At 41.5% G+C, this 15,483-nt stretch overlaps 2 protein-coding genes across 3 annotated transcripts; one reads left to right on the top strand and one right to left on the bottom strand.

The window, feature by feature from the left end:
• Nucleotides 1-4,044: 4,044 nt before the first annotated feature.
• Nucleotides 4,045-9,881, top strand: LOC113135783 (synembryn-A). Its single transcript, XM_026316068.2, has 13 exons — nucleotides 4,045-4,269; nucleotides 4,367-4,414; nucleotides 5,036-5,053; nucleotides 5,172-5,261; nucleotides 5,351-5,964; nucleotides 6,295-6,427; nucleotides 7,752-7,940; nucleotides 8,091-8,185; nucleotides 8,320-8,470; nucleotides 8,607-8,702; nucleotides 8,827-8,971; nucleotides 9,159-9,438; nucleotides 9,603-9,881. The coding sequence occupies exons 1-13, from the start codon at nucleotides 4,045-4,047 to the stop codon at nucleotides 9,742-9,744; spliced, it is 2,226 nt and encodes a 741-aa protein (XP_026171853.1). The 3' UTR covers nucleotides 9,745-9,881.
• irf3 (interferon regulatory factor 3) lies at nucleotides 9,858-15,299 on the bottom strand. 2 transcript variants are annotated; one of them, XM_026316067.2, is made up of 11 exons: nucleotides 15,112-15,299; nucleotides 14,007-14,173; nucleotides 13,664-13,835; nucleotides 13,096-13,172; nucleotides 12,914-12,977; nucleotides 12,688-12,756; nucleotides 12,324-12,569; nucleotides 12,062-12,152; nucleotides 11,291-11,580; nucleotides 11,059-11,177; nucleotides 9,858-10,617 (listed from the first exon to the last, which is right to left on the bottom strand). In XM_026316067.2, exons 2-11 carry the CDS (start codon nucleotides 14,169-14,171, stop codon nucleotides 10,504-10,506), a joined length of 1,407 nt encoding a protein of 468 aa, XP_026171852.1. In that variant the 5' UTR covers nucleotides 14,172-14,173; nucleotides 15,112-15,299; the 3' UTR covers nucleotides 9,858-10,503. The 2 variants fall into 2 exon arrangements, with proteins under 2 accessions (XP_026171852.1, XP_026171851.1); XM_026316066.2 differs by having other exon boundaries at nucleotides 9,859-10,617; nucleotides 12,688-12,766; nucleotides 12,915-12,977; nucleotides 15,103-15,297.
• Nucleotides 15,300-15,483: the final 184 nt, after the last annotated feature.

The raw sequence follows: 15,483 nt of genomic DNA, 5'->3' as shown, positions 1-15,483 counted from the left end.
GTGGCCGCAGCTCCACTGCCACTCTGTCAGTGACGAAGAGCAGAATGAACAGGCATAACAGTCAAGACTGAGCTCTCAAACCTTAAATATTTATGAAACAATCATAGTTTTGAAATATGTTGCAAACCCCAAATTTATGCTTAGCTAACAGCTTAAATTAGTAAAGTGATAAATACAATATGATAAATACAAACAGGCTTTGCTTTCTGCTCCTCCACACCTGTGTTTCAAGGCATCCAGGTCCAGCTGTTTATCTTCTGAATGAAACGGGATGATCTTCAGCACTGGAGCATGCTCTTCCTGTGGGTCCGCTGATCTTTTTACCCCTGAAGCCTGGACGGTGTCTGTGTCTGACCTGTGGGACCAACAGAACGAGATATTGATTAATATGCGTTTTATGACCCAAACAACTCCGGTGTACACTAATGTACGATAAAAAATATATATATTATCTTATTTTCACATTCCTGAAATTCATTATTGTTACTGTGAGTAAGTCTTTTCTCTCATTAGCTCTGTATTAACTGACCTGTGAGCTGGTCTAAGTGGTGAAGCGACACTCAAAGCCACAGTGAGCAGCAGCAGAATAGTTATCTCCATAGTGCAGGGGGCTGTCACAGAAAAACAATGAGCACCTGTGCCTGTTGTCCTGAACAGATGTTCTTTAGGTCTAAATATCAGCTTTAATAACACTGAGACATGTTTGACACGCAATGTCAAGAAACATCTTCACTGTGTATTAGACATCTCCTCAAAATAGCATAAACGCAAATAAATGGTCAAACTTACCGGCAAGAAGATGTAAAAACCCACTGTGGCTTTTTGAGTAAACCTTTAATCCAGATGTTTAGATGCTGAGCTGGCCTTGCTGATTGTTGGGTGTCCTTCTCTGTCATCCCTCTCCACCTCTGGTCCTTTATAGTGTGGCGGCAGACTCGGGGGGGTGTGTCTGTGATGTAGTCATTACAGTGGGGGGCCAACTCTCACACAGTAATTAATCTGTTGTGTTGCTGTTTAGCTGCTATTCCTGAGAGCTGTGGTCCTGTCATAAACAAGCTTTTAGCAACACTGTCCAAACAACATCGCACCCGTACTTGAGGTTACGTTGTACCATGTGTGATGTTTACATTGATTCTTATGTTCACTCCTGCCCACCCCCACCCCATCCACATCCTCCTTCATCCCTCTCCTCCCTCAGTGCACTTGCTGCTGAGCAATTGTTCCAGAAATCATTCTTTCATTTCCATCACCTGCAGGAAGCCTGCAGAGCCCAAAATAACCCCAATTTTCCTCCAGGCTTTTCTTCATCCCCCCATTTTTCCTGTGCCTTTTCCCTTGAGTCCCTTCTGCCGTCAACGTGTTTATTCCTGAAATGTTCGTCTCACACATCTACCCCCTCACATAAAGCGTTTCAAAAACAACTTTATCCTGTATTCAACATCAAAGATAACAGCTTTTCATTAAATTATACTATCCGGGATTGATTCATTGTTTTATTAGCCAAATTGAAATGGTCAAAAAAAAAAGAGAAATGGTGAACATTTCAGAAATGGCACACAACCACATTCAGGCCTCTCTCTGGGAAATTATCTGATTCTTAACCTTTTAATAATGATAATAATAATGTACATTAATGGAATTCGTGTGCCTCCACATTTTGTTTCGCTTGCTGTTTCACCTTCTCTCTAAATCACAACTTCCTCTCTCTGAAATCTGCTGTGCACTTTTCCTGTGACTAACATCTGGTCAGTTTTTGTTTGTGTTGTGTTTGTGTGTCAGAGCAGTGCACTGATTCATCGCATGCGTATCAAAGCCAAGGCAGTCTTGTGATTTCACATTGGATAAACTATGGATTCAGCTAGTGTTGTATATATGAATAATTTCCTCTGAAAAGATGACACACAGCATAACAACAGGGATTACGTGCTAAAAGCACAGCCTCATGACTAGCCAGTTCCTGTATACATGCTGCATGTGTAGCTTTAAACAAGGTAATGAGCAGGGAAATGTTTTGAACCTACGCAAATGGATTCTGCACTGGAAAACAAAGTTTGACACTGATGTTGATTTTTCCTGTCAGTAGCTTGTCAGTCTGAAACAGTTTTAAATTTTAACCACAGTTGTAATAATTTAAAAGAAGATATTTGAATATATACCTACAGTAACATATACTGGACACCATGCCTTTCAAATATCAACCATAACATTAAATAACCATCATATCCAGGGACTTAAGGGAAAAAAGCAACATCACTTAAATACACACCATAACAAAAACACAATCCCTATTAAAGTGGCTTGGCCCTTGAAAGCAGAAGTTGACTGAGGTCAGGTTCCTTGCAGTATATTGTGTAGCAGGTGTTATGAGTGCTAGTCACGATGGTAGGCTGTGTCATGATGATAATGGGGGTGGGGTGGTAGTCCTGGTTTGCACATATCAATGATATCCTATGTCTCAAGCCTCAAATTCATCTTGAGGAAATATAGATTTACGTAGAGGACCCCTCTGACTTCGTCTATCTGTGACGTAGTGCACATCCTGTTGTTCTAAGCCTGCACCCATCAGCAGGCCACTTCAGGCTCCCGGCCCTGCTTCCTGTACCCACTGGGCACAAGAGTAAGCATCCTGCCAGGAAAGCCTCTCTTTTACTCCCATATCATCTTCTCACAGATTTCATCTTTGAGTATGTAAACTTATTTTGCAGCTTCTCAGGACACTATGTAAAGTGCATAGGCTAAGATGAAAACAAAAGCATCTGTTTAGTGTCACCCCTCCACCCCCTTTGTAGGTTGTTTTGTGTTACAGCTGCTCTCATGTTGCTTAGCACCATCTATAGTTTGTGGCTATAGTACAATGGCAAATGTGACTACAGCTACACACATATTAACTTGTGCAAGATATGTTCTTAGTAGCTCCATCTTGTGGACGTAGACGTGAACAACATTATAAAACAAAATTAATTCCATCCATCATCTAAACCTCCTTATTCCTCTTTAGGGTCACATGGATCTGCTGGAGCCTATCCCAGCTCTCTTTGGGTGAAAGGCAGGGGTCCACCCTGGACAGGTCACCAGTCCATCACAGGGCCACATAGGGACAAACAACCTCACACACTCACACTCACTCCTGTGGGCAATTTAGAGTCACCAATCAACCTGACATACACCAAGCCACTGTGCTGCCCTCAAAATGTAATTCACTGTTCTCATTTAGGAATGATTTTGCTAAGAAAACAAATAAAAATCAGTTATTAACTGATGTTATTTTAAGCGAGACTGCAAACATTTCTCATGTTTTTCAAGTCCAGCTTAGCCATCACTAGCCCCACCATGGCTATGCAAAAGGCAGAGAAGCATGATAAAAATCGAAATCTTAATGGTTATTGTGGCATTTCCTGAGCTATTAACAGATTTGAGTAAAACTGGACAGACTGAGAGAGAGGGAGAGCTGTAGCAGCACAAGTCTGGAAAACCTGTAAAAGGTTATGGGGTCAACACAGAGAGATATAAGCTGAGAGTCCATTAGTGGATTATAACCATAACTGCTCCAGCATCTCTCTTGGATTAAAGAGAGAGAGAGAGTGGCAGTGAGAGAGAGAGAGAGAGAGAGAGAGGGAGAGAGAGACATTAACCTATGATGAAGGCTGGGTACATGAAGGTAACTGGATGCAAGTGAATTGAGCAAATTCAGAGGCAGAACAGCACGCTGCACGTATTTGGACTGAGAAACGCTGTGAAACAAGCTGAAGTAAAGTCGGAGCAGTGAGGTAAGTAAAGACAAACATCTCTGTTAATGATAAAACTGATTTAGGACTCATCTCAATATATGGATAACTTTACATAAGAGATGGATCTTCAGCTTTTATTAGACAGGAAACACTTGGCAGTGATAAGTTGATGAGGCTGTTTTGATGATATGATAGGATGTTAATCATTTCTCCTTAATGGATATTGGTTTTGATCTTTGATTACATCTTTGTCTTGTTTCCTCTTTATGAGTGAATTACAGCTAACATATACTGCTGATTATGTGTTTCTGACACTATGTATCTAATAATGTCACCACCATCCTCATCATTGTTGTGTAATATTAATTTTGTTATGGCTCGAATGATCATCTTTCTCCTTTTGTGTGTATGTCTGTGTGTGTGTGTGTGTGTGTGTGTGTGTGTAGGAAGCATGGACATAAATGTGGAAAGGATTATCCAGTGCATCAAACAGGGGGATGAGAACAGTGTTCAGGCACAGCTGCAAGAGTTCAACAAAGAGGTAGCAAAGAGCTGCTCACACACTCTCATACCTGGCCGATGAACTGCTGATCGGTAAAAGCTGTCAACCCTTTTTGTCTTCATTTTTCTCCCTGCAGTTCGCCCAGTGCTTCTTCTTCAATGCAGAGGAGAGGGATAGAAAGAAAGTGAGCTGGTTTATGTTGCTGCACCTGTTAACTGAGAGGACGTCTACTGTCCCATCCCTGTCCTATCTGTGACCCTTAAATCTCACCTTTTGTTAACTCCCCCCTCCACCCCCGCCCTACCGCTACATCTCAACCACCACTCTCCACCCCTACCTCACAGTCTGTCAGTGATTAGTAATTCTGCTGTATCAGTTGTATCCCTGATCCTCTCTCCTTACATGCTCACACAGATTGAGCCCAGGCTGAGCAACTGAATAATCAACACACTTCATGTTAATCTATTCAACATTTTTCAGCAGATTTAAATGTTATACTTTTTATTTTATATTCATTTCATTTTATATTCATCATATATTCATTTTATATTCACTTTTTTTTTTCTCATTTTAGTATATATATTTTCATGTTGCTGTCTATTGAAACATATTTAACATTCACTGACACAAACTGGTCGCCTGTAGACACAGTGAGTAAATTCATTCAGAAACATGATGTCATCCATAGCTCACTTAGAGGTTCATCGATCAGTGTGAATAATTCTGTCTCACAAATGCAAACTAATATTATTTTTTTCTTTCTTCTGCTGCGCTGCACTGAAATTAAACTGCCCGCCATCTAAAGCAAAAAAAACTAGATGAGGTACAGGTTCAAAAAATAGATTTTGGTTGCACATGATAGTGACCTAACTTATTAATAAACTATTATACTATAAGTGTGAAAGAAATGATACTATCGATGTTTTGTCCTGCTGTATCAGTTCAGGAAGAATAAAGTGAGAGAGTACACAGACTCTGACTCAGACTGTGATGAGTATGGCCAGGGGGATCAAGGTCTCATCCTGAGGCAGGTAACTGACACAGTCCTTTTGTGCTTGCTCAGAAGTATCGTCACTTGTTCTGTTGCAGAAATGACTTGTTTTTATGTTTCTGTCCTCAGAATTTAGCCGCTGTCCTTGTGAGGTTCATAAAATCAGGTATTAAAGGTCGTTTGTTGAGAGTGTCTCTACACACCTTGAGGATCCTGTCCAGAGACAAAAAGGTCCTGAGTCCCTTGGTGACTGACAGCGCCCTGCTGACTCTGGCCAGACTTGCAGGGCTGGCCACAAGTGAAGTGAGTGAAGAAGCCAGCGACCACGACTCTGATTTCTATGATAACGTCATTGCTTCTGTCACCGAGGCCAAAGTGCTGCAGTGTCGTACTGACGAAGGCGATGATGAAGATGAAGGCGACACTGGTGACCAAAATGAAGAGTGCTGCGCCTTTGATGAAGATACCAAGAGTGACATCAGCATTGCCAACACTGGAGATATGGACAGCATCAGTTGGCTTGGGAGCCACAGGACCAGCATCAACGAAACGCACAGAAGCAGCTTCCATCATAAAGTGCTAGAACAAGGGAGGAGGGACCGCAGAGAGAGCAAGATGGAGGGGGAGGAAGAGGAAGAGGAGGGCGAGTCAGCAGAGGAGGCTCAGAGAAAAGAGGCCATGAAGGTGTTGTGTAATGTGGTGTACAACAGCACCTGGGCACAAGAGAGGTTCAGCACTCTCAGGTGGGCTTCCTCACACGACGTCGATAAAAACATTCACACAGAACAATCCAGTGTGAAGTAGCATTGTGCACAGCTGTGGCTTTGCATGTCGGTCATTCCTGGGCACATTTTGCTGTTTGTTTCTAACAGTCTTCGTTTTTTTATAGCTACAATAAAATAGCAAAAAATTAACCTCATATTAATGTTTAGGAATCTCAAACTTTAGTGTCGTTCTGAATCCAGACTAAGACAACTGATTGTCTATGACTGATCCAGTGACAGCATAACCCTCATTTGTGTGACAAATCATGATGTTTTATAGAGATAAGCTTTTGTTTTTTTATCCCTTAGACTCATGTGTGGTCTCATAGAGTGTCTATCCTCCAGTGTAAGTTCTTCATCTCCCAGTGTTCAGTTCTATGAACTACGCCTCATGTTCCTCATCACTGCACTTCGGCCAGAGCTCAGCACTCAGCTCCAAAAGGTAATATCACCCCACCTAATAAAACTGATGAGTGAATTAATGAGAGGCCAAAAGATAGCAAGATGTAGGAATTAGCTAGTTCATGTGTGGCCCCAAAATAGTAAAAAAATAATCTCAGAATGAATTACAACATATACTTAAGTCACTGGAGGTTAGGCATTATAAAAAGAAGGGGAAGTTGTCTGGTTTGAGTTTAGGGGATTTTAGGTTCATGACTTGGAAAGTGGTGGTGAGCAAGGAGCCGTGGTCAGATGACTTATAAGGATGACACCTAAATCCTATTTAGGGTCACAGGGATCTGCTGGAGCCTATCCCAGCTCTCTTTGGGTGAAAGGCAGGGGTCCACCCTAGACAGGTCACCAGTCCATCACAGGGCCACATAGAGACAAACAACCTCACACACTCACACTCACTCCTATGGGCAATTTAGAGTCACCAATCAACCTGACATACATGTTTTTGGACTGTGGGAGGAAACCAGGGTACCTGGAGAAAACCCACACAAGCACAGGGAGAACATGCAAACTCCACACAGAAAGGACCCTGATGAGTTTCAAACCAGAAACTTTCTTGCCTCACAGCAAGAAATATGGCTTCATTATCCAATAAGTTAGAAACTTAGATGGACTACTACTTAATTTATTCATAAATTCCTTGACACACAAACAGTGAAATGAAAACCACAAGACGTCAGAGTCAGTTCAGTTGTAAATAAAACAAATTAAATATATATGAGACATCACAGCAGTGCTTTGAGGTACAACATGAAACAGGTGCCCAGAGATTATCATCGCTGTCACTACTAATCGGAAGGTAGCGGTAGTTATTCATTACCGGGACAGAGTTGTCGATTATAAATCAAGGACACTTACATCTGTAAGGGCTTCAGAGCACTTCGACCAGGCATAGGGTAAGAGATCCCTCTCTCAGCTCTCTTCTACTGCCTTCAATCAGCGGCAATGCACATTTAAAGAGACACCGTCTCATCTTCCTCTCCATGACTCGATAACAGACATGGACTCACACTTAATTTAGTTGCTACTGTAGGTGGATGGTTGTTCCACTGTTCACTCTAGATTAGGCTGATGGATTTACTGCAGTGACCACTCCCCCAATAGAAATGACCAGGAGCTGTTGGTTATGACTGATATCAGGAGAAAAGCTCTAACTTACTGGAACTGCTAAGGGTGGGACTCCAACACCACAAGACATAACTACACACATGAATTTGTAAAATGAATCAACCATAAAGATGAGTCTTTTAACGGTTATGAACAGACCAATATTCTTCTGCTGTGCCCGACAATCTTTTTCTCTCTTTCAGGAAGGAGGGGTGTCCATCCTCACAGCAGCCTTGGAGAGCTGCCTGGAGGTTCAGTGGAAGAATCAGAATGAATGTGTTCTGGACCCAGCAGCAGCACCCATCTCTCTGGAAGCCTCTCAGCGTATCATAGAGATCCTCAAAACCCTCTTTAACATCACCTACAGCACCCACAGACAGGAGCCCAGTGAGGTCAGTCAACATGAGGGGTCCAACCTTATGTTTTCATAATGTAGGAACATTTCACATATTTGAAACTTGTAATTAACTCTTTTTTTATATATATTTCTACACATTATCATGCAGGATTAATAGAGAAATTACCTTTTTCTCCTCCTTCAGGATGATGCAGCTCTTTACCGACACCTTGTGGCCATCCTGCGTCTCTGTCTGTTGAGGAAGTGCATACTGTCAGAGGACACAGATGAACTCCAGGGGTGAGCATGAACCAAAGGAGTCATGTAATCATTAATAATCATGATGCGTTTGAATTTGCCGGTGTCCCTCTTTTGAATGAGTGTTTTCAAAAATGCCATTTCCTGTATAAAAGTACTTCTTCTTTCTGCCACAGTCATACAGTCAACCTGTTGTCAGCGCTGCCTCTCCAGTGTCTCAATGTGCTGCTGACGGTGCCCCTGGAGCCCAGCTCGGAGCAATGTGAGGGGGTCAACATGGACTGTGTCCACACGCTGCTGGTGTTCATGGAGAGACGCCTGGAGTCGGTGAGGGAGAAAGTAGAGACAGAAGCGACTGAACACTTAATGGCTAGCCTAAAATTTAGTTAGTAAAAAAGAACGACTTTTTTTTTTTGTGTTTAAAGAAAGACTGGGAAGTTTTCCTTGTTTGTTTGCTTTTTAGGGTGATAAGATTAAGGAGAAGCTGACTCCAATCCTGAATCTGCTGACAGAGAGCTGCAGGGCCCACAGAGAAACACGCCACTACATCAGGAAGCATGTAATAACTCTTCTAAAAAAACTCTTTGACGTTGCCAGCTCTCACAATATTTAGCTTATGCTCGCAGCCAGTATTTCTTCAAATGTAAAAAACTGTGTTTATCAAAACCCATCCCCTTCATCAGATCCTGCCTCCTCTGAGAGATGTTTCACAAAGGCCAGAGGAAGGCACCACAGTGAAGAGTCGCCTGATCCGTCTCATGACGCATCTGGATACGAACCTCAAGCACTGTGCTGCTGACCTTATCTTTGTCCTTTGCAAGGAAAATGGTAAGACCAGACATTGGGTCACTTTTTCTGGATTAATGGAGCCATGTTTGTCTGCATGACTGGTACTTATAATCCCCATGGTATGTCAGTGTAGTGGTGGAAATATTTTGTAGTTTTAAATATCTTATCTCCTGTAAATTGCTTACACTGATCTGTGCAATACCTCAACTCCACTCCTTTTTTCCAGTCAGGCGTTTTGTCAAGTACACAGGCTATGGTAATGCAGCAGGCCTGCTGGCCACCAGGGGATTGCTGGGTGGCCAGTTGACCAGGACCTTCAGCTCTGACGCCCAGTACTCCAGCGACTCTGACTCGGACACTGAGGAGTACAGACAGGCCAAAGATCGCATCAACCCGGTGACGGGGCGGGTGGAGGCAGAGCAGCCAGACCCCATGGAGGGTATGACAGAGGAGGAGAAGGAGGAAGAGGCCAAGAGGCTGATCATGCTCTTCAACAAGCTATCCCGGTCAGTGAAAATACAAAGAGTAAAACTCTTTTGACTAAGGCTATTAAAGACACTGACATCTAGTTCAGATGTTCTTAAATACATTACATGGAAAAATCAATTGAAGAGATGTTAAAACAGATTAATAAATGATATGTGTCTGTTACGCCTTGTGTGTTTCGCAGAGATAAGATTATCCAGCCAATGGGGGTGAACTCAGAGGGGAAGCTGGTGCCAATTGTGGGACTGAGTGAAAATTCCCTCTGTGAGGAGGGAAAGTTTGAGTCAGAGGATGACGGAGAAGCAGAGGAAGGAGAGAAGAACTGAAACATGTCTGACTGATTTATTCAGTTCATTCATTTGTGTAAATCTCCCACTGCTGAAGTTTTACAGTACACAAATACTTATTGTAAATGTATAGACAGCCAAAAAAAATATATATATATATATAAAATATAGTTCACATCCACACCTAGTCACAGTGTCATTCTGATACTGAATAAATTATTAACTTTATACAATTATTAATTAAGAAATATTACAAAAAGTTTTCTTTTTAAATTTCTTCTTTAGAGTGATAATAATATAGAGCCACAATCAGGTCACACTGGTTTTAGTTATGAATAAAATTTTTAATTGATAATTGATCCTAAGACATAACTGGTTTCATGGAAATAACATCTTAGAATATTATTTATGTTTTTCAATGTATAGTTCCATGTAGTCTTCTCTATGTTGTTCTTTCAGCATGTTTTCACATGCTTGTAATTTAGCTCTGACCCTTTAATAAAAAAAATTAAATAAACATCCGCACAGCACTTTTTTTTCCTGAAGAGTCTCTGGTCTGTGCTCAAGTGTGTGTGTGAGGGCAAACTGTGTTAAAATACACCATTTAGACTGATTGCAGATGCTCAGATCACATCTGTGTTGCTGAATCAACTTGAACTTGAAGATTCAACATAATTATTAATCCTACCATTAATCTGAGCCAGTCTATTTGGATAATGAACAGCATATAAAATATTCATAACACGCGAAAAAAAAAAAAAGATAGACCATGACTTGTTTCAGGCACAGCCACATGCGTCAGTACAGCTCCATCATCTCTTCGAGGGACACTTGCAGCTCCACTGACTGCAGGGAGGAGGCACCACCTTCAACAGCCATATTCTTCAGCAGTTCCATTGAAGTCAGAACCACCTGAAATAGGAAAAACAGGGAGTCAGATGCAATGACGAGAAAGACAAGAGCGAGCTGGAAGTAAGCTTGGACAATGAGGCATGTCAGTCTGGTCTCTTTAAAGTAACTTTTTGTATTAGCTTTTGATTTCCCAGCATGAATTCCTCAGTAGAGGCAGAAAAACCTTCTACACCTGAGGGATCAGCTGTCACCACCTATATTCAGGCTTTGTTCCTGCCATGCTGTTAATCAATACTGAGACAAAATTGCCTCTTGAAAACTACTGCTGACTACAGCTCCCCTGAGTGTGCAATTTTGGGGGTTTGATCAGTCATGAAATTTGATAGATTTATGTGCAGCAAAAAAAGGAAAAAACATTTCTGCCAATCTGAAATACAGCTTCTAAAGTCTGTGGGAGGACAACACAGTCTGTGCTCTTTAATAATTTAAAGGTTCTCTCACCTCCACTGTGATGAGTTTCTTCTCCCAAGGCCTGCTCTCTGGGTCAGGCCACTTCTCCCCAAGGCAGAAGAATAGAGAGCAGGGAGGGCAGTCTCTCCCTTCTATGAAGTCCAATATTCCTAGAGGGACAACACAATCAATCACTACTGTATATCACTCCAAAATGCAAGATACTGCACATGTATTCACAGGTACCGCAATAAAAAGCTACATGATTATTCCTTTCACACACCTCGCAAAAAGTCCTTGAACATGTAAAGTGGTTGAGGCTCTAGTTTAGAAATCTCTTTGGGTTGTCTGCTCAGGTCATACTTGGAGAAGCTCCAAAATACTTTAATTTCGCCCCGTCGTTGGCCGTAGACCACATGGCCTGAGACCCCCATATCCAAACCGTCACCCAGCTTGTCCAGGATGCGCTGGGTCAGAGTAGCTTGGGTTTGATCCAGCATGGCTCCAGGACTTGGCAGAGAGACCAAAGACAGGCCTGATTCGTGATCCAAAACAGTCCCGACGAGCTCTGGCCTGATGTAAAGACAATATTTATTCATCTGATTTTAAGTTGAACGGCAGACAGAGCCATCTTGGGAAATATACTTATTTGCTTATCAAAACCACCCTCATATCTGTATGGTAAATTTGAAGCTACACCAGGACGGGGTAGCATAGCTTGCAGGCTAGAAACATGGACCCCAGGAAGAATAGTTATTGCTGCGGTAATAACTAATGGGGATCCTGAATAAATAAATAAATAAACAAACAAACAAACAAACAGGGTGGAGGAGCCACATAATGTGAGCTTTAAGCTAAATGGCTGCTGACTTTAGCTGAATATTTACACACATACACAGTGTTATCAATCTTCCATCTCTAACTCTCGAGAATAAAGTGGAAAGCAAAAAAACGGAACTGTTCCTTTAACTATGGCAGTCAATTTGATGCTACAGTAAACTGGTAATACTGAAGAAACATGTTTCCTTTGATGAAAGCTTTATTTTGATGTTACCTATAGACCAGGCGGATCCCAGCTTCATTCTCGACCACCTGCTCAGAAACCTTCACCCCTCTGTAGTACACTGATATCCTGAAATGAGTCCCTAACAATTCAGAAAAAGGAGAATTGTTTAAGAAAAGCTGTTTAACAACTGTATTTCTGTAAATGTAACTCAAGTTGTAAATGGAAAACATCATTCATATGTGTATTTTTTAAAAGAGGATTCTAAAAGACATTCCCTATTTTATTTTTACAGTAACATCGGTCGACGTACTGAAATTATCTCCATCTCTGGCCTTGTTCATGGTGTGTAGGAACTGTTCTGCAAACTCCCCGCCACAGGCCCCTCCCACAGCCCCCACGATTGGATGTGCTGGTTGCTCAGGCAACCCAGCTTCACCACCTGCACCCTCAAACATTACTGGATACTGCTGTTGCCCCGGCAACGGGTGTCCACCAATCACAGGTTGGTTTTGGTGCTGCTGTTGCTCAGGAGGAGGCTCAAAGCCTGCGGTGCCCTCTGTGGAAAAGTTGGAGAAACTGAAAAACTGTTTCTAGGAAAGTACACTGAATTCTCTTTATTTTCTGCTCATACTGCAGCACAGAGGAGGAATGATAAGCAGAACTGATAAGTCTACCTGTTTCAGGGCCAATGTTCAGTCCCCTTAGACACTCCTGGAGAATATCCTGATTGACAGTGGATTCTTCTGGAAGCACGTATTGATTCAGAATAATTCAGATGGTGATTTGAGATTACCGATTGTGAAATTCATACTCATTTGTAAAACATTAATGTAAAATTATCTTCTAAGATACACAGGAGGAACCAGGAGAAAATACTTAATAAAAGATCAGGTTCCTCACCTGTAAATAGAGTATCTTCTGATGGAAGAAAGAGATGGTCATCAAAGCATGAGGCAACCTGGCTCTAAGATATCACAGACAAACATCTGAATGAGTTCATACACAGTTACATAACTACACAGAAACTTCCACGGCATTTACATTTTGCTTCCTGTGTCAGCCACACAAACATAGTTGCTTACGTCTTGTGTCGGAAGTCCGTAATCCTCGAAGAAATCAGGGTCATCGGAGTGGTCCTTGGATCCAGCAGAAGAATTACCTTTAAGAATAAAAGAAAAAGATCTCTGCTTATAATTTATTCTACTCAGAAACACCTGTATAATCTCTTTAATCCCCTCAACACATGGCATTCACTTGCAAGTTCAGGATCTGCACGTTAACTTCATGTATGCCAGGTGGTCATACGATCACAGTGGTGTAAAAGTACTTTATCATTTCGAATCCTAACAAAATCCACCTGTTATACAAGAAGAATCAATGGAAACCCTGATAATTAGATTGTGTGTGCTATAAAAAGGTGCATTAAGCATCATAACCTCTCCCCCTGACGTTATAGTTACGTTACCTTTGCAACCTGCTAGAGAAATTGCATGTGTGTTTGGATGTTTCAAGGTTGAGCAAAATCCTTTTTGTGTCTTTTCTGTGCAATTGTAATACCCTAAGGTTTTAACAGAATAAACAGTCGTGTTTAGCTTGCCTGTCATCCAACGCAATCAAAAACCAAATGGTGACACCCTGGTCGACCCTCACCTCCGGATGCTGGCTCCTCCGGCCAACGAAACACCTTGTGAGGATCAGCAGCATCGTTCTTGTTGTCACTGACCATTTTGAAACCTTTAGCTCGGAGGGCACTGCGGAAGTTCCTCTTCCAGACTGAAGCATCTCCCTGAGCCCGGCCATTTCCACTCACCTCTGCCCAGGCCTACAGGGAAGAAAGAGGTTGTGAGTAGGAAGAAATACACTATGTGAACAGACAAAGGTGTACCACATGATGGATGATTTGAATTCTCACTATCAATGCAGCACTAAAATGAGGGACAGGTCCTTTTAAAATTGATGTATATCACTTTGCCACTGATCTACCTGACCTTACCTTAAAGATGAGTATGTCAGTGTCAGAGGAGTCCTGTCTCAAAGCGTGTTTCCATGGGATGGAGAACTCTGTTTGCTCTGGGTTTGTCCAGTGGACACCAGGATAGATGCAACTGTTAATCTGAGTGCGCAGCCAGGGGATGAGCAGTGGCTTGGAATGAGACATTTCTGCAGGAGCAAAAGTGTCATGTCAGTAGGACTCAAATTAAAATCCCTGGTTATTTCAGTTGGTTTGCTCTCATACACATACAGGGATGAACTTCAATAGCAACATGGTTCTCAGTTCATCAACCACAGAAAATATTAATTTCTATAACATCTGATTAAGATATAATGAATCTCAACTTTCTATCAGATGCTATTCTGACTATATTGCAGTCAGCTATAAACAGACACATTGGTGAAAAGGACAATCTAATACTGATCAAAAAATTATTCATTTTCACTTGTTTAAATAAAAGTCTCTCTGTGGAGTCATTGGATTTCTTGGGCTCCAGCTTAAAGACATTTCGCCTGTAGGGGGCGATATTTGGTCGTTATACAAAATAGATGCAGAAGAAGGATAATTGCTAAATATCTGCATAAATAGGACTAAATAAATTAAACAGTTACCTTAGAAAAATAAATAAATACAATTTATAAAAAAATAAAAATAACATTAGTGATTACTCTTTCTATGGTTATTATCCCACTTCCATATGATTAAATTAAAATAATAAAAAAAAATCAGCAGTAATCTTATGCAGCTGGGAAAACTGGCTTGTTTTTTGCCATTTCTGAATGGCAAGAAAGAGGAAGCAGGTAAATAAGAGGACAGACCCCCTAAAAAAAAAAAATCAGCAATTACATTCAAAAATAATAATAAAAGTGCGAACAGTACACTATTAACTATCCTAATAAGATGTATTAAAGTTTGCTAATGAAAAGTTCTCACTGATGAATGCAGTGTCAAATATCCCCATTAATGTATATTTCATGTTTGGTCTTAACTCTCACGCTGTTTTAATAAAAATGCGTTAAAAAAATTAGATAAAGTTGGAAACAAAGTGCGAGCCCCAGTCTTTTCAAAACAAAGTACTACTGCAGATCTGTAGTACCTGTGGTACCTGTTCGGACGAGCCTTCAGTGGGGCAGCGTTGAGTTCAAGTGCAGTCGTCTTCTCGGTTTAGAAGTCAAAAATACGCTGCAGATTGTTTTCTGTAGAATTAAGGTGATGGCTCTGAAAGGAGGTAACGCACCGACAGTCAGTCCCATCCGCGGACTCCTTAAATACAATGAGCGCTCGACTGTTTTCTGGGGAAACTCCGAGTCCTGGGTTTCGTTTTCCAGATGTGACGTCACCTCATTTTTTTCCTTTTTTCAAACCAGCTCACACCACTCTATGTTTCTATGCTTGTGAGGACCTCCGTTAAAATCACGCATTCCTAGGCTCTAATCCAAACCATTACCCTAAAGGTAAAGACCCACCCCACCCCCCC

Source organism: Mastacembelus armatus, chromosome 19 (genome assembly GCF_900324485.2).
Source record: "Mastacembelus armatus chromosome 19, fMasArm1.2, whole genome shotgun sequence".
Classification (NCBI taxonomy): Eukaryota; Metazoa; Chordata; class Actinopteri; order Synbranchiformes; family Mastacembelidae; genus Mastacembelus; species Mastacembelus armatus.
The sequence above is the reverse complement of the archived record's forward strand: the minus strand, read 5'-3'. Positions and strand labels throughout refer to the sequence as shown.